General features: G+C 43.1%; 1 protein-coding gene across 14 annotated transcripts in view; it reads right to left on the minus strand.

Annotated features, from left to right (window-relative positions):
• Positions 1–24,652, minus strand: part of PPFIBP2 (PPFIA binding protein 2) — a 221,504-nt gene that overhangs the window by 62,024 nt on the left and 134,828 nt on the right. For all 14 annotated transcript variants that reach the window (XM_036762541.1, XM_036762542.1, XM_036762537.1 and 11 more), the window contains one exon: positions 18,780–18,893. In XM_036762541.1, coding sequence (XP_036618436.1) covers positions 18,780–18,893 — 114 coding nt within the window. The remainder of the gene's footprint in view (positions 1–18,779; positions 18,894–24,652) is intronic.

Consider the following 24,652-nt stretch of genomic DNA (forward strand, 5'->3'; position numbering starts at 1 on the left):
TCTCTAGAATCTCTCTGCTCCTACCAGTTGCCTACCATGACCCCTCAAACACTATGGGGTATCTCCATCCCTTTTTCCCTCATGATGCAGCCTAGAAGGCCCTCTGCCCTCTGAACATTTTAAAAAGTCCCACTTCTCCCATGAAGCCCTTCTGGCCATGTCCATTCTAGGGACCAATCCATCCTCTGAAGTCCTATAGTTCTGGCTGCCTGGGACACTCAATTGGCAGGGGGCCTTTGAGTTTGTTTTTCAAGATACTCAAAGCCAAGATTCCTGAACTCCTGGAGAGTGACTGAGACCCTGATGACAAATGTTCTCCTGCCAAAGGGAGGAGAAACCGCCAAAGGGCCAGGACCCCTTGAAGTACTAGGAGATAATTGAAGGATACTGCTTTTCCTTTAGACTGAGAGGTTTAAAGCTTTTGGGTAAAAAGAATCCCTAAACTCTCGGGAACCCAGATTTCCCCTAATCAACCACAGGACCAGAGAATTCAGAACTGGATAGTCCAAAATGCCCACCTGCATTTCAGAGTTGTAAGGGACGGATGCTATATACATATACATATATATTATATACATACCCAACAAGGGGTGATGGGATAACCAGCCTCCTCTAAGGAAGTCTTCCTGACTCCACACCTAAATTTGCTCCTTCTGGGGGTGGAGCCAAAATGGCAGCTGGAAAGCAGGGACTTGTGTGAGCTCCCCCCTGCCCCAGGTCCCTCCAAACACCTATAAAAATGGCTCTGAACAAATTCTAGAACTGCAGAACCCACAAAATAGCAGAGGGAAGCAGGGTTCCAGCCCAGGACAGCCTGGATGGTCGCAGGGTAAGGTCTATCGCTTGGAACTGGGAGTGGAACGGAGCAGAGCCCAGCGTGAGCTGCGCCTGGACCAACCAGACCGGGAGCCGGGCGGAACAGACCCTAGTGCCCTGAATCAGTGAGCTGTGGCAGTTACCAGACTTCTCAACCCACAAACACCAAAGACAACAGAGAAGGTTAGTGGGAGAAAGCTGCGGGAGACAGAGTGAAAGGAGTTCACTGTTCCACCACCGCCAGAGGCAGTGGAGGTGATGCAGCTCTGAGGCTGCTTCCAGAGCTACAGCTGCAGTTGCTTCCAGCCTCAGGCCTATCTGGTGGGAGGAATTAAGTGGCAGATCTGAGCAGGAGGGCAGAGCCTGCTTAAGATCTGAGTCAGGTCCGAGTTGGCGGTTCTTGGGGGAGGAGTAGCACTGGTGTGGCACAGCTTGCTGTGTAGAAATAGCTCTGAAAACAAGAGTGCAGTCCCTCAAGCTTGGGACAAAGTACTCTATACTCTACAAGCAGTCATACCCCAACGAAAAACTCAAGGGTCAAGTAAGTTGGCTGGGAACATGGCCAGGCAGTGAAAACGCACCCAGATTCAGTCTCAGACTTTGGAATCTTTCTTTGGTGACAAAGAAGACCAAAACATACAGCCAGAAGAAGTCAACAAAGTCAAAAAGCCTACATCAAAAGCCTCCAAGAAAAACATGAACTGGTCTCAGGCCATGGAAGAGCTCAAAAAGGATTTGGAAAAGCAAGTTAGAGAAGTAGAGGAAAAATTGGGAAGAGAAATGAGAATGTGAGAAAACCATGAAAAATAAGTCAATGACTTAAAATATTGAAGAAAATAAATTTGCTCCTTCCAAACTTCTACATATTGTCCTAAGTTCTGTTCTGGAGGACAAAACAGAACCAGCCCACTTCCTTTTCTGCTTCATAGGCTTTTGAAATACTTGAACACAGCTGTCATGTTCCTCCTAGGTCTTTCCTTCTCCAGATTAAACATTCCCAGCTCTTCAAACAATCTTATGTGTCCCGAGACTTTACTATTCTAACTAACAACACCAGGACATCCTCCAGATTATCAGCATCCTTCCTTAACTGGTGGTGCCTAGAAAAGAATGCAGGGATTTAGGTATGGTCTGATAAGGGCAGAGGACGATGGCATTATCATGTACATATAGACCTAAACTATTTTCATTTTTGTGGGGAGTGCCAGCTACCAGATTATTGCCTGGTATTGACCAGGGAGTCCAGTAAAACTTCTAGATACTGGAACTGCTTTTTAATCCCTTTGACTGGTGAAGTTGATTTTTTCAACCTAGAATCAAGGCTTTATAGTCATTCCCATTATATTTGGCCCAATTCTCTAGTTTGTCAAAATCCTTTTGGATCGTGATTGGTGATGATTGAGTCAATTGTCAGTCTCAGCTTTGGGTCACCTTGAAATCTTTGTGTCATCTTCAATTCAATCTTCAAATCTTCAGATCCCATCTACACTTTTGTCCAAGACATTGATAAAAATCTTAAATAACTTAGAGCCAAGCACAGTACTCAATCTTCCTGAATGTCCCAATTTCCTCATCAGTTAAAAAGTGATAACTGTACGTACCTAGGGTATCTATCTCAAGGGATTTTTGTAAGGCTCAAATGAGATGTATGAAGGTCTTATCATTACTGATGTGTTATTTGTTCTGTTCATTGCTTAGTTTTCGTTCCTGCTTTCTCTGCCTCAGTAAGAGTCCTCATTCTCACTGGATCAAAGGGCTGGCTGACCCCTCAAGGGCTCCAGGTCGTTTATCTCTCACAGAGATCCTGGTTCTCCCTCTGGGCTGGCTATGCACCCTGGTCCAAAGAACCTATGCCCACATCTATAGCGGGTGGAAGGATGCAGCTGCCAGAGGCTTCCCGGTCACTTTGTAGTTTGGGACATGGTCACATGTGGACAGGCCAGCTGGGAAACACTAGATTAAAGCACATTAGCTCTCTGGCCTCTAAGCTAAGCAAAACAAGTCATAAGAACCAATTCCTAAAGTAGGTTTTAGACACATCCCAGGGAAGCCTCAGTGGTTTACTTCCTTTCCCTGAGATTCTATTTTCATCCTAAGACACTACTTCATGTGAAACTCTGCAAAAGGTAGAATTCAGTGCTTAGCATAGTGCCTGGCACAGAGTAGGTACTTACTAAATTTTTACTGATTGAATTGTGGACTAGAGAAGCACAGGAAGAGAAAGAAAGAGGGCTTCCTATGTAGCTCTTCAGCTCAGCGCACAACCATTAAAGACAACATATGGACACGTACATACAAAAAGTCCATGGTAATTTAGGGGAATGGGGAAGGCCTCAAGAAGGGAGGAGTTAGCCTCTGACTTGGGTAATTAGGGACTGATAATTAGGGATTCTCAGAGGCAGAACTGAAGAGGGAGTGCTTTCCAGGAAGGGGTAGGGAATCCAGTACAATGCCAGGAAGAAAGGATTTGGCATAATGGGATTATGCCAGTACCCACACCAATGGAATTACAGATATTTCTGAAGGAGCCATGAGGCATAGGGTGGTGCTTCATAAAGGGATAAAGAACAAAGTCATGTTTAAAGTCCCTGCTCAACAGCAGCCTTCCCTGGGCTGAACAGTGAAGTCCCTGAGGTGGAGGTAGGGACAGAAAGGAGAGAGCTAATTAGGGAAGGAGAAGGAAGAGAGATAGGGGAGGTGAAAATGATCCTATCATAGCTTCCCTTTCTTACTTCCACCTCCCACCCTCCATTTCTGATTTGATTTGACATAAAGAACTGGGATTCAAAGTAAAAATTCTTTCCTTAAAAGGATCATGTCTTGAAACAATTATCTCTCTCTTCTAGAGCAACTTGTCTGGAAGGGCTCATTAGTGGGATGTGGTCCAGCTTGTTCCCAACAAATGACAGAGTACTCCAGTGGTATGAAGCAACGTGAAACCAGAATGAACACATGGGCAGTTGAAAGAAATGAAAATATAAATTTGCCTTGCTGGCGTCCTGAAGTTAAAGACTTGGTTAATTTTGCTGAGCAATTTCGTAGATGATATTCTCAGAAGGAGGGTTGTGCCCCCAAAGGAGACTATTTGAAGTATAACTGCAGGGTCTTGAACAAAACAAATTAGAGTAGGTGGTTGGGAAGACACAGAGGGCATAACATGCCTATGGAACTATCCTGGGGGTGGGGAGAAGGGAAAGGTCAACTAAGTTTTGACTAACTTAAGTTTTACAAACTAAACAAAAGTTTATGAATCCTTTCAATACCAAAGAGAACATGGATCGTCATCGTACTCTAGCCATGCGTGGCCCACTTCCACACGGATGCCTTCCTCAACTTTCTAAATGCCCAATCACCAACCAGGGCTTTGCATTGAAAAGTAGCTTCTCTCCCACATTCACAATGGCATAGTGGAGGCACAATGCCCCCTACCCCCATTGCTGCACAGTGTGGGAAAGCTGACGGAATTCTGACCACTGAGCAGGACTTGAATGAGGTAGATACTGTTCAGTGATCTCTATCTCATTCTCCATAGTCACCACTTGAAATCTTTTCCCCAAACTACTAATGCCACCCATTACATTTGCAGCAGAGGATTTAGCCTTCAATTTCTAAAGCTGAAAGGCACTCCCTCAACTCCTCCCCTTCACACATTTCCTAGCACCATCACCCATTCCCTTCTCCTTTCCTCCTATTTTTGAAGAGATCACCTTCATCTTTGTAATAGCCAATCACCTGCCCTCGTGTGCTATTGCTTCCTCTAGAAACTTACTCTACCAATCTCCCTCTCTCATGAACCTTTAATCTTTTCTTTACTATTTCCTTCTGCTCACCAGAGATCATGCTCAATAAATCCTTAAAAAGCCTTCATGTGAACCTCCTACCCCATTTAGCTAGCATCTTATCTCTTCCTTTTCTGCATTAAGTTTCTTGTCAAATTAGTGTACATGTGATACTTCTCACTTCCTAGAATGGTTCCACAGAATCTCATGTTTGGAAGGAAATCTCTTTGCAGTATTTTTCACAAGCAAGATCAGTACATTAGGAAGATTATTTTGACAAGAGTGAATTAGAGAATGGAAAAAAAACCAGGAGTCTGAGACACCAGATAAGAGAAATATCATGTCATATCATATTATATCATGTCATATCATATTATATTATATGTCCAGGAAAGAGGTAAAGTAGGTCTAGCCATAGTGGTGGCAGTATATGAGGAGATAATGAATGGAAGCAGTATTAAGATAGAATTGATGGGACTATAAAACTGACTGGATATGGGTAGGGTGAGAAAAAGGGAAAAATTAAAGATAACTTGTAATTTTCATAGGAAAGTGACTGGGAAGTTGAATACTGTGGAAGTAGGGAAGATGAAAATAGAGTCAGGTTCAATTTGGGGTATACAAGGTATTCCTAAAATCTGGACACATACGCAAAAATTGCATGTTTTCAAGAAATGAAGTGAATGAAATTTTCAACAACATTTTAATTGGAATATTAACAAAAAACATCTTCAATATGATTTCCATCATTTGTGATGCAAAGGTTGATGCACTTTGCAAGATTCACGTGAACTTGATGCAATAACTCCACGTCGCTGTCAATTCTAGCACATTCACTCTTTATGCGTTCAATCAAGTGTGTTGCATCTGTGATTTTCATTAAGTACACCTTCTCCTATAGCATACCCCAGAAAAAGAAGTAGCTGAACTCAAGAGTCTTCGGTAAAACAATTAATGAGATTTCCTATGTGTCCAGACTTTAGGGACACTCTGTATTGAGTTTGAGACCTTGATGGAAGGGGCATCCAAGTCTAATAGATGCAGAAATAACTGGATATACCAGACAGACTTGGGGGCCTCGGAAATCATCTGCACTGGGGTCATAAATGAAACCATAGGAGTAGGTGAGATCATCCAGAGGAAGATTATAGAAAAAGGAGGACGGAACCTCAGAGGACACCTACATATAGTGGGCAGGAGGAGAACCAGCGAAGAAGAGTGGGATCCAGAGAAAGAGAAACTGTATTTCGGAGGAGGGAGTGGTCAACAGTGGCAGTTGGGGCAAAAAGGTTAAGGGGAATTAGAACCGAGAAAGGACTACTGGATTTGGAAATCAAAAGGTGGTTAGTTATTGAGGAGGGTTTTCGCAGCCCACCACTCTGTCCACTGTACCACTAGCTGAACCCATTTGTAGAAAGTGAAGACAAAACAAGAGACTCATCAATGGACCCGGGTCCCACAGTATTGTGAGAAAGGGCACACGTAGGAGTGCCCTTTGCAAGGGATGGACTCATCCAAACCTCTGAGACTAGAACTGAGCTCCCAGCATGGCAGCTGGGAGAGAAGGGCATTTATAGCAACGGCTTCAATTTTCTCAAAAAAGGAGGCAGTGAGGCTGTATACTGGGGGAAGAAAGGCTAGATGAGGCCAAGTTGGGAGCCTAAGGAGAGAGGTTTGGAATAGCCATCGTGAGAAGTATAATAGAGAATCAATAAGAGATCAATAAGGGGAGGGAGATGGGCAGGAAATAAACATTTATATAGTGCCTAGAGGTGACAGGCACTGTGCTAAATGCTTTACAAATTATTTGATCCTCGCAACAACCCTGGGATGTAGGTGCTGTTATTAGCCCTGTTTTGTGGTTGAGGAAACTGAGGCAAACAGATGTTAAGTGACTTGCCCAGGAGCACACCCCTAATAAGGGTCTGAACTCAGGCTGTCCCACCTCCAGACCCAGAGTTCTATTCCCTGTGCAATCCAGCTGCCTCGTCAATGAAAGGATCTGTGGGAAGTGACTTAAGAAGTAAAACAACCCAGATTTGTTGAGATTATCCCGAAGCACTTGCCAGCTTGGGAGTAGGAGAAAAGCAGGTAGGTGATGGGGGTGAGCTGGGGTTATGGATTAGCAGTACAGGAACAGTGGGAAGACAGGGATCAAGGGCTCTGAGAATAGAGAACGATGTCCTATTGAAATGACTCACTGAAGGGTCAGTGCTGTGACAGAAGAGAGGTGAAACCAGAACCGGAGTAATGGCCTGGGGGAGCCAGAAGGGACTGAGGTCAAAATGTGGGCAAGAAGTCCCAGAGAAGGTCCTTCTTTCCCATCCAGCAGGGGAAGTAAAAACATAGGAGGAGGTCATCAGAGAGGAGAATTTCACTCTTTGTAATCTTGGAGGTAGAGATAATGAGCAAAAAGTACATTTACCTGCTCAAAAACAAGTGAGGCCAGGCTCACCTCATTTCCTTTTCTGAATCAAAAGAACACTGCACACAAAGTACACTTGGATTTCAGCCAAGTGTGTGATAAGGTCTCAAGCTATCCTTGTGGGCAAGACAGAGGGGGATGGAGATGGTCGAGGTGCACATAGGGAGATTTGGAACTTTCTGAATGACCAAGCCCAGAGGGAGGCAATTAATGGATCAGTACTACATCCTGGAGGAATTGACTGGTCTCTCTCTCTGATCCTTAGGAACATTTTAAATCAATAACTTCGACAAGCCCTTTGTTGGGGATAGCGTAGAAAGGATTTCCTCTCTACTAGGACTAAATAACTGAAGCCTCTTCTGGCCCTGACATTCTCGTTCCCTGTCAGAACAGGCTCATTTATAGCTCCGTGACCCCTTACTGAAGAAACTCAACAGAGACAGCTATTAATCCATGGGCAGCTTTCTCCTCGAGTATTGTTCTAGGTGCCTCATTTTCGGAAGGTCACAGGATTACAGAATCGGAGATGGACGGGAACTTGGGGGTCATCTAGTCCAACCCCTCAGTTCACAGATAAAGAAACTGAAGCTCGGAAGGGACAAGTAACTTGTCCAAGCTCTTTTGCCATCCCTCGACCTCCTCAAGAGGCAGGTGATGACAAGAGACGTCATCCTGGAGCTTCTGTTAAATCAAGGCACCAATGGAATCAAGGTACTAATGGAAACTAGTTTTCTTCATCCCTTGTATCGCCATCCCTACTAAGCCCAGTACTATTTTCATTCCTTTGGAGATTTTTCAGAACCACGGTCTCTGTAATATATAAAATTGGCTTGAGGAACACCATTTGTATTGTGGAAATAGACCAAACTTCAGGACACATTGCCTAGTAGAGGACACTGCTTTTGCAAAGCCTTATTCTGAAAAAAGGCACTTGATTTTCTTGAAATTGAGATTTCCCAGAAAATCCAGGTCCTGTAGCTTCCATATGTAGGTCTGACACCCTCGCCATACTAAGCTACCATCCAGCCTGAAGCTGATTTCCCCAGTGGGTCCTCCCACTGGGAAGGGACATATCTATTGTGAAATGTTAGGCTAGCTATGTGGTGTGAAGCAATATCACGTGAGTTGGGTGGTGCAAGCCAGTTTTTCTGTGGTAGGAAAATACTCAGTTAAGATAAGTATCAAGTTTCTAGATCCTCAGACACAACAGTAATAGCACCATTTGCCATCATTATAAATTTACTTATGCTATCTATGGTAGAGTTTATGTGTTATAAGAATGAGAAGCATCTGGATGGAGGGGTTAGACAGTGAGAAAAACCTTCTGTTTTCAGATTCTGTTTCAAAATTCTGTTTCAGATACTTAACCTCTTTGGTTCCTCCACTTCCTCATCTGCCAACCCTGAAAGAAAGGGTTGTACTGGACTACCTCCAGGTCCATTCTAACTTGAAATCTAGAAGCCAAAATCCAAACCCTGTTGTTCCTACTTCAGGGCACCCCCTCCCCACCCCCACATCACCTTTTATTTGTGGTTACTACTGAAAGCATAGGATTTCATCCGGACCAAGATGAAGTACAAATTGAAAAGATCCGAAGGAACCTGGGAGCCTACTAGGAGCTTCAAACTATTTAGAATCCCAGAGCTATGTTGCAGTCTGATCAGAAACAACCTCCATCAAATGAATATGGGCAAGGCTCCTCACAGTTAACAGAGATCAGAACAGGGGCGATGGAGAGGGGAACCTTCTCCAGGTGCTTGACAAAGCTACCGATATATTGTCTTGCCTCCCTATCCTACAATGCCTTGAAATTGAACCATCTAAAGACATCTTCTCAGGTCCCCTCCTCCACTCCTCAAAACTCCTCAGCATCAATCTCCTCTCCCAGAGGACTAGGTATCTCTGCTACTCATAAAGCTAATCTCTACCTGAACCTTTGATCCCAATTCTCCTGCCTCCTCTTGGACCTTGTAGCTACTAGCCACTCATTCTTTGCTCCCTTTCCATTGGCTCTTTCCTTTCTGTCTATAAATATGCCCAGGTCTCCCTAATCTTAAAAAAAAATTCCCTTCCTTCTCTCTTTCTATCCCATTCAGCTACTCTCCCACCTCTCCTCTCTGCCAAACTTTTGGGAAAATGTAGCTATGCCTGAAAATTCCATTTTCTCATCAGTTGTTTTCTACAATCCTTTGTGATTACTTCTGTCCTTGGCCCCCTTTTCTGCTCCCTTGGCAATCTCATTGACTCCAAGGGGAGGCATCAGGGCATAGTGAAAGTAGATCCTATATACCTTTACACAGACAACTCCCAAATCTACTTCTAGCCCTGACTTCTCCACTACACTCCCAGTCTCCCATCTCCAGTAGCCTTTGGCATAGTTCCAGCTTAGTGGTCCTAGCAGCACCTCAAACTTAACACCTCCCAAACAGAAGTTATCACCTTTCCCCTAGACCTGCTGTTCTTCTACCTCATGGTTTCAACTTTTTTGTCATTGGTACACTATTCACCCAGTCACCCAGCCCAACAGCCTTGATTTTCAGCTTTCTTCCATGCACCATTCATCTCCAGTTACCAAATCCTGTCCGTCTCTGTCACACTCATCCCCTCTCCTTTCTATTTCTACCACCTTCCTTCTAATACAGGTTCTCATTACCAGTCACCTTGACTGTCACACAGTATCTTTCCAGCATGTTTTCCTGCCTCTCTTCTCCTTTTCCAAACAAACCTCTGGGCTGCTGCCAGATGCATTTTCCTTAGACGGATCTGGTCATGACACTCCTCTGCTTAAAACTCTCCAGTTTACCAAGCTCCCTTCAGCTTCTCAAACTCTTTAGCCTGCCATTCAAAGCCTCCAGAATCTGCCACCTCTCCTGTCCATGCTCTCCATACTACAGCAGCAAGCTTGCTTCGCTGCCCATCATACATTAAGGAGCCTTTCCTCTGGCTTTCTTTTGATCAGGCTGGGCTGATCTTTGGCACCTCCTGTAGCTCTTCCCTCCAGTTAGGAAATCCAGTTCTCACCAGATTCTTCATTTTTCCCTAAACATTATCTGCTGAGGAGGTGTGAAGTCTGAATCCTACAACCTCAAATACCTCTTTCGTCTATTTTTCTCTAATCATGATTCACTGGACCTGGCCTTAGATTGCATACGATGACTTTTCAAGTACTGAAAAATTGCAATAGGATCTGCTTAAAGATATAGTTAAAGAAAAAATATAGACTTAGAACAAAGTTAAACCCCCGGATTCCCTCAGTAATCCCTAATAACAAGGCCACACTATGATTCTGAGTGACATCAGTAGGCCCAGATCCATCAAAACTTAAATATCTGACACATTCTTATCTCTTCTATGGGCATCTTATTTTACCCAGAATTAAATGGGAATAAGGAAAAGGGGGAAGCCCGATGCCATTATCACTGAACACTTTCTTTAGGAGTCACTCTGATCTTACCCCATATCCTGGATCCTGTATCTGCCCTCATATGGATATCAAGTAATCCCTGGTAAGAAGCTAGCTTGTAGCTGAGGTGTTAATTATTAATAACTCAGGGCGCATAATATTCTTCCTCTGCTTTACACATAGTTAGCACTCAATAAATATTTGTTAACTAAATGAACTATAGACTGAGGTATGTAGGCAGCCAGGAATGTGAATCAAGCCTACCAAGGCTACTGTCCTTGTCTTCCTGCTCTCCACCATCCCTATCACAGATCGCTGATGGGACCCTAAGGCTCAAAGGAAGATCAACCCTGCCAGGTGGCTCTGACACATCATCAACATTTTTAGGGTGGAGTTTTTATGAACACTTGGCACCAAAGCCATAACTAGGGTGAGACCTCTGGTGCTTTGCCCCAAGGAACAAAACTTAGAAGGTGTCAGCAGCACCACTGGGGTGCTCTTCCTTCCTTTTCGAAATTCACTCCCTGGCAGCCTCATCTGGGATGTGATTCTTTCTTTTTCATGGTATCCTGAGGCAATGCTTCCTCCTCCTAGTGGCTCTATTCTAAGCAATATCCTTTGCCTACTTTCCACTTGCATGAGACACAAAAAGTATTGGGTACAGCTCTACCAGACACATCTAGTGTGGCCTGAGAAGCACAATGTCTATGCTATGGGATTCCATAATCACCTCTTTGCTGTCTGCTTCACTCTCCTGTTGGATTTCTTTAGCATCTGGCCTTCTTCCTTCCTAGGCATTCCTGGGAAGGGCTGGGACTTCCTCTCCCAAATTTGTGCTTTTTCCACTGGAAGCCAAACAAGCCTGCTCTAGGACTTTTTCCAGGACTTGCAGGCAGTGGTATTGCAAAGGGGCCTTAATGGGTTCCTAGTTCATTCTATGAACCGATGTTTATTGATTTACTATATGTAAAGCACACTAAGAGTTCAAAATATCAGAAGAATTACCCCAGGATGGATTGACAGAATGTCCTGGTTAGGTAGCACCTGACTGATGATGTGGCAAAGCCTTTAATTTTAGAGGGAAAGAAACTGAGTGACAGAGAAGAAAAGTGATTTTTCTCAAGGTCACACAATGAGGGTGAGCAGAGCCAGAATCAAGACTCAGGTCTCCTGTCTCCTAGCTCATTGCTTCACGTCTTATCACCTCTTTGGTGTCTAATTACCTTGCCTTAGGAAGAGGACTGAACAGGAGCATAGCAGAAGCGAACATAATCTTCAGAAGACATGGGTCTGACCATGCCATTCATCTGCTCGAAAATCTTCAGTGGCTCCCAATTTTCTTCAGGACTATAGACTATCTTCTCAGCCTGGGCATTTAAGGCCTGCTGAAATCTGTCTCCAACTGACCTTCAGAGTCTTACCATATTATTTCCCTTCACATGCTCCATACTTCAGCCAAAGTGGACTGATAGTCATTTTCCTAGACTCTCCACTGCGTCTCAGATTTATGTATTAGCATAATGCTCCCCATGTTGTCGTTGTTCAGTCATGTCTAACTCTTCATGACGTTGTGGATCATACTGTCCGTGGGGTTTTCTTGGCAAAGAAAATGGGGTGGTTTGCCATTTTCTTCTCCAGTGGATTAGGCAATCAGGGTTAAGTGACTTGCCCAGGGTCACATGGGTAGTATCTGAGTCCACATTTGAACTCAGGTCTTCCTGACTCCAGGCCCAGAGCTCTATACACTTAGCTACCTGGCTGCCCCCTGCTCCCCATGAGTGCCCTGCTTTCCTTCACCATGAATCCTTTTCTGCCTTCAAGGCTCAGTTCAGGTGCTATGTCCTCTTTCCCTGATCCCATTCCCCCCAGTTGTTAATACTTTCTTCCTCCCCAAATAACTTTTCATTTACTATTTAACTGTATATGTGCTGTATTATTTCTCCACAGAAAGTAAACTTGTCAAGGATGGGGTACTTTACCCATCCCCTGCCATTGGCAGAATCTTCCCTCCGAGATCACCTCGAACTGACTCTCCATGCATCCTGTATGTACAGCCAATTGCTCGTTGTATCCTCCATTAGAATGAGTTCTGTGAGGACATGTAACCTGTCTTCACCTTTCTTTGCATCCCAAGTACATCAAAAGTAAGCACTTAACAGATGCTTGCTGATCGACTGCCCATAATACCTAGTACAACTGTTATAGATTTATGTATGTATAAACACAATACACATACATACAGGTGCACACACACACACACACACACATTTTAATAACACATGCTGTCTCTTTGATAGAATGTAAACTCCTTGAGGGCAGGAACTAGCACCCCAAGGGCTTTGCACAGTGCCTGGAATTTAATAAAGGTTTGTTGATTGATTACATACAGCAGGCACTCAATACATATTTGCTTAATAGGATTCGATCCTCCAACAAAAGATGCCTCATTTCTATTTTCTCCATATTTTCTTTGTATGTTCAAAGAATGCTGAACTGTTTGGAATCTTTTGACTTAGAAAATCCAGCTGGAGTCTTCTCCATCACCTGGCCACTGACATCTGCTGTCTGAATGACATCTAGAACTGTTCTCTGAGGAATCAAAATTTGTGATCTTCCCAAAGTAAAATGCTTAGGACTACCTGTAATCCTTGGGTCTCCTAACAGTGGCAGAAGTTTCTACTACATTAATAGGAGGTTAGTGTAGACACATTTTCAAAGGATTTTGATTTGCATTCTAAGAATAGCATTGAGCTCTACTTCCACAATTATCAGGATGTTCTAGAGGATACTTTTGCTCTTACAGAAGGATGCACCAAAGCTGATCCTTTCCCTTCTATCTTACTTTCTTTGATTCACAGGCACTGAAAACCAACACTGAGGAAGGGCACATGGCTGCAAACAGGATGTCTTGTTAGGATGGTTCTCAGTGCTTCAGCAATGGGAGAATAATGGATAGCCAGGCTCCTGAGAATGTGTTGAACATGGCATACTTACTGTTTACAGCAGGTCTCTGCCACTGGGCTACGAGCCAGGATCACTTTTACTACCAAGCCCCAGGAGGACTCTAGCAGGAGATTCTAAGTCGAATGACTCATCCCTCAAGTGGGCAAGTCTCTACCCATTCAGGGTTCAGTAGGCAAGCATTCCAAGGGGTAACATTACATCAGCGCTGTGGCCAGAATAGCAAAGCCCTTACAAAAGAGGCCCAAAGTGGACTTCAGGAAAATTCCCCAGAGCATATATGGCACCGGAAGAGAGAGAAAAGATACAGGAATGTTTATGTAGCATTGTAACCCCCACAAACATAGACACATAGCTTTCCCCAGAAATAAAGAGGGTCTCTATCGACTATAGAATGGCTGAACATATTGCCACATATAAATGTAATGGAATATTAATGTCCCAAAGTACAAATGTAAGAGATTCAAAGAAATATGGACATATTTAAATGAACCAATGCAATTAAGCATGCAGAACCAACAGAATATAGACCATGACTACAATAACAAAATTGAAAGGAAATCAGATGGTGAGTAATTGTGATGACCAATCTTGGCCACAGAAAATAGATGAGACAATTTGCCTCCCTTCCTTTGGTAGAAGTGGGAGAACAAGAAGGAGGGAGCATTGGATATAAGAAGCAGCCATTGTGCTGGTTAATTTTGCTTAATTGTTTTTCTTTGTAAAAAGGGAAGGTTCATTAGGTAAGTGGGTGTGGAAAACAGAAAAACACCCCCAACATAATTACTTATTATTGTTGTTTAAAAAAACAAGATAAATGAAGGGCATTCTCGATCCACATCTAACTCTAGGGTTTGGGTTTAGGGTGGGAGTAGACGGAAATAAGGACAGCCTTCATTTGGACCAATGCACATACAAATGGAGAATAATAAACACTCGGCCCTGGATATTGGGTTTGCACTAAAAACAGCTTGATGATTTCTACCCACTCAAGTTTTCCAGGAAAAAGGAATACATATCTTTTATTTGGCCCTTTGAAAAACTGGAGCCCACTCAACCCATGAAGTATGGGCGGTGTGATAAACCCAAGGATAAATGAGAAAGGTAGAAACATCGCTACCCACCGAACCACCAACCAGAGAGGTTGGCCTCCATTTGCTCACACCTGTAAACCACCTGGATTAAGAACAGTTAGTTTTTAGGTATTCAACACCACCAGTCATTCAGAAATCTCAAAAATGTGGTCACCTTAACCAAATCCACACAACCCAAGGAAAGGGAAGATTTATTTAAAACACAACAACAAAAAATTGACTTAGCAAAGGATTTTGGCCCTATCACACTCTAGCAAAGTAAGACTTTAATGTTAAAAAATTCAATCCACAAGATTTTTTGAATGACATTTGAACTGCATATGTCCCAGAGGCTATTTTGGCCTCAGGACTTGGGGGATGTTGGAAGAGCGCAAATTTGAAAAACATCTGTAAAGTTGGTCCTAAGAGAAAATATGCTGAACAAGTGAGCTACTATAACTCAGCTGTCTGGGCGGTTTCCAGCCTGGCCTTCCCGAAGCCTCAGCTTCCACAGACTCATCCCAATGCCCATCTGTCAAGTCCACAAGCCACTTTTTAATCACAAGTCCACAAATGCACATACCATGCAGGCACGGGACTCATGATGTCGAGGTGGTTTGGCACACACTTAACACAGTGCACTCCTTTGCTAGGGTTTCCTATCACGCTTTTTTCCTTTTTTGGCAAGAGACACAAAACAACTCCATTCAGGGCTTGAAAATTTCCCACGCAGAAAAAGGGCATAGCATTCTGGGCAAAAATGGCACAAAATTTAAGAAGAATGAATGAAAAAAAAAGCTTATTAAGTGCTTACTAATTGACAAGCATTGGGATAGGTATCTGAAACACTAATGTAGAAATGAGAGAGATCTTGCTCTCAAGTGGCTTAACAAGATTAGGTCTTGTGAAGATGAAAATTTGGCTTCTTTTTCATGAATGAGGGTTGGTTGTCAGACAACATAATGGCAGCCTCTAAGGGGGCCATGGTTGATGTTATCATCAATGCTTCAAAGAGATGTTTTCTAAGTTTCCAAATTGGTTATTTTGTGGTAGTTGGAGGTGAGGTCAGGGGAACTGGGGTCAATTCTTGCTCTGCTACTGACTACTTGTGTGAATTTAAGCCCATTAACTTTCTTGGACCTCAGTGTTCTCATCTGTAATATTAGGAGTTCGATGTGATGGTACATTCCTGGCTCTAAATCTTTAGATCTCATGCTCTGAACAGTTTAAAAAGAAAAAAAAAAAACAAAAAACCAACAACCACCACCACCACAACAACAAACCCAAAAGAAAGTGAACAGGCCCATGGAATGATAGATCAAATTCAAATTCCCTTTCTTTCAGTCTTGTGCACAAGTCCTCTCACAGAATGACACACATATCCTGTTGGTTTACAAAATCTGAAGCCATCAAAGGAGAACAATATGAAGAAAACTAATTCCACCCTGATATCTTACAGATAAGGCAGTTAAGACAGGGAGGTGGCAAGTTTATTTATTTATTTATTCAATGAATATTTATTGAGTATGTGATATGTAAAAGGAGTATCTACTATGTTTTATAAGTAGGGGTTATATAAGGAGGACTAAAACATAGTCCCTGTCCTAAAGAAGCTTAGAGTCTAGCAGTAGAGGATGAAGATGCACGCAAATAACTTCTGTATAAATTAGTATTTGATAGAAGTCTTATCAAGAGTGGCACATAATACATTTGCAGCTTCACGCGCAATCATCTTTTTTTAAATACTATGTTATGGAGATGCTTGTTTTATTTCGTAAGTTAAAATTTGGAAAAAAAAAAGTGTTATAGGTACTGCTTTAAGAGTTTAGAGATCTCTAGCTCAGAAAAGCAATGAAAGCCCTGTGTAAGAGGTGCCATTTTGGATGGACCTTGAAAAATGGCTAGGGTTGATAGGGAACGGTTTTGGCTGGAGCAAAGGCTATATGGCAGGGGATGCTATCAGAAAGGGTATATTGTGGCCAGATCACAGAAGGTCCTAAAGAGCATCTAAGATATAGAATTAGAACTTTTTTTCAGTAGGAAATAAGATTTGAGGGTAGAGAAGTGACATAATCCATGTTTGAGGAAGACATAAAGCGGTACTATATAGGATCCATTTGAGGGGAAAAGCACCTAGAGGTGTTAACATGGGTCATTACAGTTCACATGGAAAAGTAACCTGGGACTGGACTATGGTGATTGCTATGGGAACAAAGAGGACAAGATGGCTATAAGACTTATTATAAAGGTAGGATTAGATAGGACTTGGTAGAGAGGGAATAGTCCTGATGCAGAGGGTACGGGAAGAAGAGATCATTCTGAGGTTTTTCATTTAGATGAATGGGAAAATAATGGTGTTTAACAACAGTAACAAAAAAGAGGCTAAGTTACTCCCTAGGTTCACAAAACAATTCAATGATAGAGCTAGGATCAGAATCCAGGTCCTTGCCTCCTATGAAGGAAACATGACATTTTTGAGCATAGACTGACACACACACATATGCTAACCACACACAGCTGGGCTTCTATATAATATTCTATCATAGTAAATCTGTGCAAAACTGCCTTCTGGAACAAATCCACACATAATCTGGTAATTGGCATTTTATGGATTAGTGCTAAATGTCATTCTTAGGAGAAGTTTAAAAAGAAAATCCTAATATGAAGCCAAAAAAAGGGGAGAGGGGGGAGAGCTCAAATTAGGTGCTTGTAAATTGGGAAACGGGTGACAAAATGGTGGTATATGAATGTGCAGTAAGAATGACAAACACAAAGAGTTAGGATACTTGCATAAATTGATGCAAAGTAAGAACCAAGAAAGAGATCAATCTGCTTAGGAGTGTGAATGACAGAAAACACAAGGCATCAGAACTCTTGTCACTGCAATGACCAATGTCGGCTCCACAGGGATGATGGAAGCTTCCCCTTTCATGAAAGGAGTAGTAGAGTATGGGCACACAATGTCAGACACGGTCAAAGGTTCAGTTTATTTTGCTTAATTGCATTTCTTTGTTACAAGGAAGGGAAGTGGTTATTAAGAAATGACACCAATATAAAAAAACCAAACTATCCATGAAATTTTTTTTTTGAGGGGAGGGCAATCATACCTATGATTTTATTGGTATAAACAACTCTCAGTAAAGAAATTCCCTCTATTAATACTGACCAGCAAGATCAGCTCCAGAAAGTCAAGTCTTAGTTGCTTGGGGCACTGACAGTCCAGGATCACAGTCAGTATATGTCAGAAGCCCTCACATGAATTCAGATCTGCTAAGACTGAGGCAGGCATTATCTTTAATATCATGGGCTGCCTCTATGTTAATAAAGCATTAAAAGAAAAAAAAATCCTGGCCCAATTAGTAGAAGCTATCGGGTCCCAAAACTATCACCTGGCCTTAGCATAATCCCTGAAAGACCCTCCTCCTTCTCATTCTATTATTCCCTATTTCTGCTGCAAACAGGCTTTTCTGGTGTTGCTAACCTAAGGTACTTGCTGGATGGCACGAGAGAAAGAGCAAAAGCAGTTACTCGCTGTTCTCAGAGATAATTAGGATCTGACGTGTAAACACATTTACTTTGCTTTCAGGCCCAGTTCTTGGCCCACCCCACCCCCACTCCTTAAACTGAAACTCCAGGCCTACATACTTCACCAAGCTCCACCTGGCTCTAGCGACCAACCTTTGGTTGGTTTTATCTTATTCCTCTGGATGACTTGACAAAGCCAGTCTCTCAAAAACCGTGTTGGGCTAACATTAACCCCCTGATGATATGTGGGTTAAATCTGACAACAGAGGGCTGTTGTACTGAATTAACTTCTGAGAAATTTCTACTTTGCTGCCAAGTTTAACCTGCTCAACAGGTTGTGGCTAGCCTTGTTCCCCTACCTCCCTCCCAGTTACTCATCACGGCAAGCTGCCGTCCTGTCCCCCTCACCCCAGCTCCTCTGTCCCTTGCCCCGTACCCCCTCCTCTTCCTACTGTGACCAGTCCTGTTCCCATGACTCCCTCCTGCAGGTTACTCCAGTTGACCGGCTCTCTCCCCTGCCACTCTCCTGTTGCTAATAGTATGTGTCCAACTTAACAGATCCTCATGACACTTGCTATCCAGAAGTTTTTAATGACCAGCCGCTGGAGTAATTTCCTGGGTTGACAACAAACTAGCCAGTCTGTGCTCTTCTTCTTGGGAAAGAGTAAGGAAATTGCTTGTAATTCTTTTAAATCCTGTTCTTTTAATCCACTTGCCTGAGGCTCCGATTTTAGGTAACCCTTAGGTCTGCAGTTTTTCAGTAACAGGTTAGGATTCCTCTGTATCTCTAGCCTCACCTGTTGAAGCATCTCTTCAGCAGCATTGAGTTTCACCTGGTGCCCTTCCAGGCAGACTTCTAAGTCCCGGATCTTCTCGCCCTGGACCTCCACCTGGTCAGTCAGGACACTCACCTAGAGTGGGGAGGATCAACAAAATCAGACTGTGAAATAATCAGTGCCAAATGGTTTGCACATCAGCCACAACTTGGTGGTCCCACAATGATGTGGTTCCAGTGACTGAAACATTTAGATTCTGTTAACTAAACAAGGGGGGAAAAGATCTGCTTCTTACCTCACTCACCAGAAGTGCTCTGACATCTCCTGGGGAAGACTACTCATTTGGCTCCTAAGTGAAGAGCCCACAGGAAATCAGACTCATTTGTGAAAAGCCTCAGTACAGAGCCATATGTTCATATGAGGTCAACAATATTCCTCGTATGGGGGTGAAGAGCGGAGCAGGTAAGACGGCACACAGCAGATATTTGCCCATGGCAAAAAACGTAGGATTATTTGAGCTAGCTACCCAGCAAGCCTACCACTTGAAGGGAGAAGATGGGAAAAAAAACCTAAAAAAAACAACACCCTGCTAGAAACTAACCAATGACCTTCCATCTCTCATGAAGGGATAAGAATCACTAGCCTATCAGACAAGCTTTTGGAAGCAATTAAAGAATGTGGATGTAAAGGGCATGTGTTAGCACTGACAACAGTTGGCTCCAGAAAGGTTTCCAGGGTCTACGTGCCAAAACATGACTGTAAGAAACTGGCACCCAGGAGCGGCTTTGCATGATGGTAGCAAAAAGCCAGTCACCTTTCTAAAGAACTTCAAAAACCCTACTAGAGATTTTGACTAATGGGAAATACTGGCAGACCATGAGCTGAATTATGCCAGAAAATGATCTTATGTTGCAGGTAACCATTTCAGTGGCATTCTCTACTAGCTCTGTCTTATAATAATTTTTGTTTGAGATGCCACTACCAAAAGGTTAAGCAGCCTGAATGAAGCCAACCTGTGCTATGCCTCAAAGGTCCACACATGTGTGTTTGTTCAGTGTCCCAAAACATTTCAGACAACTGAGTTTAGACTCAAATGCTACTTTTAAACAATTCTATGTTCTTGGATAGTGCAGAACGCTTTCTAAGATTTTTTTTTTTTTTGGAGCTTACCACTAGGAAATAATGCTTCAAAACCATTTTATCCTAAAAGGGGCTTCTTCTGTAACCTAAGTTTATCTGAAACATACGTCTCTGAGAGTGCTTATTCATACCATAAATCACTATCATTGGTTTTGGTCTTTTCAACTCAGAACTTAAAGTGCTTCCATCTCTGCAGCCAAAAAGTTCAAAGCTAAATATAGTATTCAACTGTAGTAATTCATCCCAGGTGTCTGTTAATATCCAGTTCTCTTTTCCTTTTAACTGGTCATTATTCCATTTTTATTTTTAATTGGCTTGTTTTACATGTGGTTTTTAAAAGTTACATCAATTCTGTTTTAAAAGTAGTGCTCAACCCACAACCCTACCAAACAAAGGAACATTTACCAAAACAAAGAAAATGCACCCCCTCATAGCATCATTAAAAAAAAAAAAAGTTTGGTACTTTAAAGAATACAAAACAACACACTGGCATCTTCTTTTTAGAGTATACTGTCTGTGGGTTCTGTCTGTTAGAAAATACTTTATATGGTTCAATTTATTTCCTTAATTAACATTATAGGTCATAGATTTAGAAGTGGAAGGAAACTTCTAAGTCTAAAATGCCTCCATTTTTCCAAATAAAGAAGATGAGGCCTAAACAGAGCAAGTGACTTTCCTAAGGTCACACGGAGAGCAAATGGAAGAGGTGGAATTTAAACAACTCCCCACTCAAAATCCAGAGTTTTTTCTACTTTCTATACTGCCTAATACCTTGCTTTTATTTTGAATGTTGGCTCCTTGAGCCATGGGACTATTTTTTCAATCTTTGTCTGCATCCCTAGCTCTATAACTTTAACCCACTATACTCTCATGAGATATACCCATTTCTCATCTCACAATGGGTCAGAAAAGGCCAGGGATTCCACCAGGCCCATGTCACCATGTTTTCAAGTCAAGGGATGGAAGCTCCATTTCCATCCAATTTGTGGGCATATTTAGAACAAAAGTAGGCCTTTTTTTTGCGTGGCATCTCCAAGCGTCTGTCCAAATAGGACAAATTTTAAGTGTTGGAGCAACTTATAGCTTGTACTTCTTTTCTACAAGAATGAAATGTCTTCATTTTTGTGCATTCGTTTGCAGCCTCTCAGGCCCAACTGGACATGGGGAATAAGATATACCACCCCACAAAGAACAGCTGGGTTAGAAGAGCATAGAAAAGGCCTGTAGACCCCCTGTGGAATCAAGGATGACCCATCTTGACTGATGTCCAGATTTTTTCTATAGGCAAAGGTGACGCTAGTCAACTTGGAAATTGATTAAAATCCTTTCCAAACAATATTTATCCATGTCTTAGATGAGATAGCAAAATCTCTGCTAACAACGGGATGAGCTGCTTCAGGGTAAATGGATTTTCCCAATAACTGGGGGGGGGGGGCGGTATCTAGAAATGATAGGGATGCATAACAACTCAGGGGTCTATCTAGAAGCACCCTGTGAGCTACGTGGTTCAAGTGTTATTATCTCTACTTTACAGAAGAGGAATCTAACTCAGAGAAGCTAGGTTATTTTCCCAGGGTCACATGAGCGCTGGGGCCAAATTCGAACTCACGCCTCTCCTGACTCCACACCCAGTGTTCCAGAAATCCCTTCTCACTGAAAAGTCACTTTCTGCTTTTCTGCCTTGGCTGGTATAGCGCAGGGGCCATAGCAGCATATTTCCATGCTGCCAAAGGAACTTTTGGGGACCAGAATCCCTGGATTCTCATTGCCCAGGACCATGAGGGAAGAAACAGAATGTGCTGGAGAGATAGAGCTGAACTGGAACAAATATGTCCTCTGTTTTGGGCTCTGGCCTCAAGTTAACTCAGCCTAATTCAGTCCAAGAGATACTCATTAAGTGCCTGGTATGTGTATGCAAGGCACCGTGCTCCAGACTGGGGATAAAAAGGTAAAAACTAAGCCAGTCTCTGCACCCAAGGAACTGAAATCTGATTGGAATGATGAGGCACGTACACACAATTATGGGGCAAAGCACAACATGAGTGGAAAACAGGGAAGATGTAAAGTGGGGACTCTGAGGTCAGAAGAGTCACTTCTAGTTTGGAGAGTGAAGACGGACGGATCAGAGAAGCTTTCACGGAGGGGCTGGCAACTGCACTGGGGTGAGAAATCTGAGCAGGATTTTAGCAGGTCAAGATGAGGAGAACTTGGGTTCTAGGAACTTAGAGAAGGTCTGCTTAAACGCATCAATGAAAATATGGTAGTAGTAGTGGTAGTGCTGCTGCTGCTGCTGCTACTACCACCACCACTGATAAAAGTAATAATAACAAAGATAGTTAGCATTTATACAGCACCTACCGTGTGCCAGGGACTATGCTAAGCACTTTACAAGTATCTCCTTTGACTCTCACAACAACCCTGAGAGGTAGGTGAGGCGATTATCTCTGTTTTGCATTTGAAGAAACTGAGGCAGACTTAACTGAGGTTAAGCAACTTGCCCAAGGTCACACAGCTAGTCTAAGGCTAGATTTGAACTCAGGTCCTCCCAACTCCAGGCCCTATCCTCTATCTAATGTACCACCCAGCGGCCTTATATATATATATAGGCTAAAGCTAGGAAATGTCAGCTGGATGTACAGGGGAGTGATGTGTAATGAACCTGTGAGGGTCGGCCGGATCCAGTCAGGGGAGTCTTAAGAGCCACCGGAATAGTTTGCATGAGAAAATTAATATATATACATGTACATATGCAAATACACACCCATATATTATATATGTGTGCGTGCGTATGTGTGTGTGTGTGTGTGTGTGTGTGTGTGTGTGTGTGTGTGTATGAAAGAAGGGTTGAGAAAGGGCAGAGAAAGGAGGCCAGGTGGGAACACTCTGATGGTAGATCCAAAAAGGCCTTAGCAACTGATTAGAAGAGAGGGGTATGTGTGTGTGAGAGACAGAGACAGACAGACGGACACACACATACACGGACTGGGGCAGCTAGGTGACACTACAGTGTTCCCCAGAGTGCTGGGCTGGAGTCACGTAGACCTGAGTTCAAATTTGGCCTCAGACACTTAATGGCTGTGTGACCCTGGGCAAGTCACTTAGCCCAGTTTGCCTCAGTTTCCTCATCTATAAAATGAGCTGGAGAAGGAAATGGCAAACTGCTCCAGTATCTTTGCCAAGAAAATCATTTGAGGTTTTCACAAAGGGGTCCCAGAGAGTCAGACATGACTGAAATACAAATGTGTATATATGTGTATCTCTGTCTCTCTGTGTAATGGAATGAAGTCCTCAAAGACAACTGATGTTTGGCATCTGGGTGGTTGTGATGGCAGGCACAGCTGACACCACCCACAGAACTACAGACTGGGAGGGGCAGTTCTGGGTAGATAATGATGGATTAAATTTTGTTGATTTTGAGTTTGTGTTGTAAGGATGGCCATACGAGATCATCCAAAAGTGCATTGGAAATACAGAACTGGGGGTAAGTTTCCAGTAGAATATAAGCTTCTTGAAGGCAGAAGCTTCTTGAAATTCTGTGTCTGTAAGCCTGGCACATAGCACTGTGCCAAGGCACATATTAGGCAAATGATAAATGTTTGTTAAATTTAATTAAATTGAATCTGACTAGAAGGGACCTTTGAAGCCACAGAAACATATAAGAACACCCAGGGGTGGGGGAGTAGGGACAGTGGCACATCTACTTCTACTTTAGGGAGGAGGCAAAAGAGGATGAATAAGAAAAAGACATTGAGAAGGACCAGTAAGACAGGTGGGAGGACTGCGACCCTGGTCTAGCCATTGAAGCTCTTTCAGACTCAGTTTCCTTAGCCGCAAAATGATAACAGCAGCACAAGGTCATTGTTGAGATAACATATGCCAAGACCCACATGAAGCACTTCACGAACCTTAAAGCACCATAAAGCCTAGCTATTATTAGAGAGAGGGGCTTTAATAAGGTGGTAGGGTTGGGAGCCAGAATGTAAGAGGTTGTGGGTGGTGAGGAAGCAGAGATAAAGAGTAAAGGCTGCCCTTTCTAGATATGGAAGAGTGGGGACAAGGTGTAGAATTAGGAGCTGGAAGAACAAGTCAGTAATTGCTGCTGTGGGAAGTGGGATGGAAGTCAGTCAGGGAGGAACAAAAGGACTGAGCGCATGAGTGAAGGCCCAGCTGAGGTTCACTGACACGGCACAGCAGCAATGTGGCAGAGGGGACAAGGCTGGAATGAGAGTCTGGAGAGGAGAAGAGAGAAGTGGAGGGGAGGGGAGGAGAGGAATACTCACAGGTTGTGTTTGTCCTTGGTTCTCTCTCTTCCTCTCCCAGTTTGATATTTTTTTTTTTATTAAAGGGGCCATCCCTTGACTCATTTCTTAAAGAGGCCTATTCACTGAATGGACTTTACCTCACTAAAAGTGAGAACCTTAAGAGGCCTTAGCCTAAAAGGGCCAGGGTCTCCCATTTTGTCCTTGGCCATTTCCAGTCGTTCTGATGACTATCTGGCCACTAGACCCAGATGGCTCTACAGGAGAAAGTGAGGCTGGTGACCTTGCACAGCCCTCCTTCGCTCAAATCAAAGTCAACTGCAAGTCATGTCATCATTTCCCTTATGTCAAGGTCCTCTTCAAGAAGGAAGGACAAACACAACAACAAGTGGAGTCCAGAGGGCTCCTGCCTCTGACCCGTACTAGCTGCATGACTGTAGCCAAAGCCTTAATTTCCTCAGCTCTAAAATACAACTAATAATACTTGTACACTCG

The sequence above is a fragment of the Trichosurus vulpecula genome, chromosome 6 (genome assembly GCF_011100635.1).
Source record: "Trichosurus vulpecula isolate mTriVul1 chromosome 6, mTriVul1.pri, whole genome shotgun sequence".
Lineage (NCBI taxonomy): Eukaryota > Metazoa > Chordata > Mammalia > Diprotodontia > Phalangeridae > Trichosurus > Trichosurus vulpecula.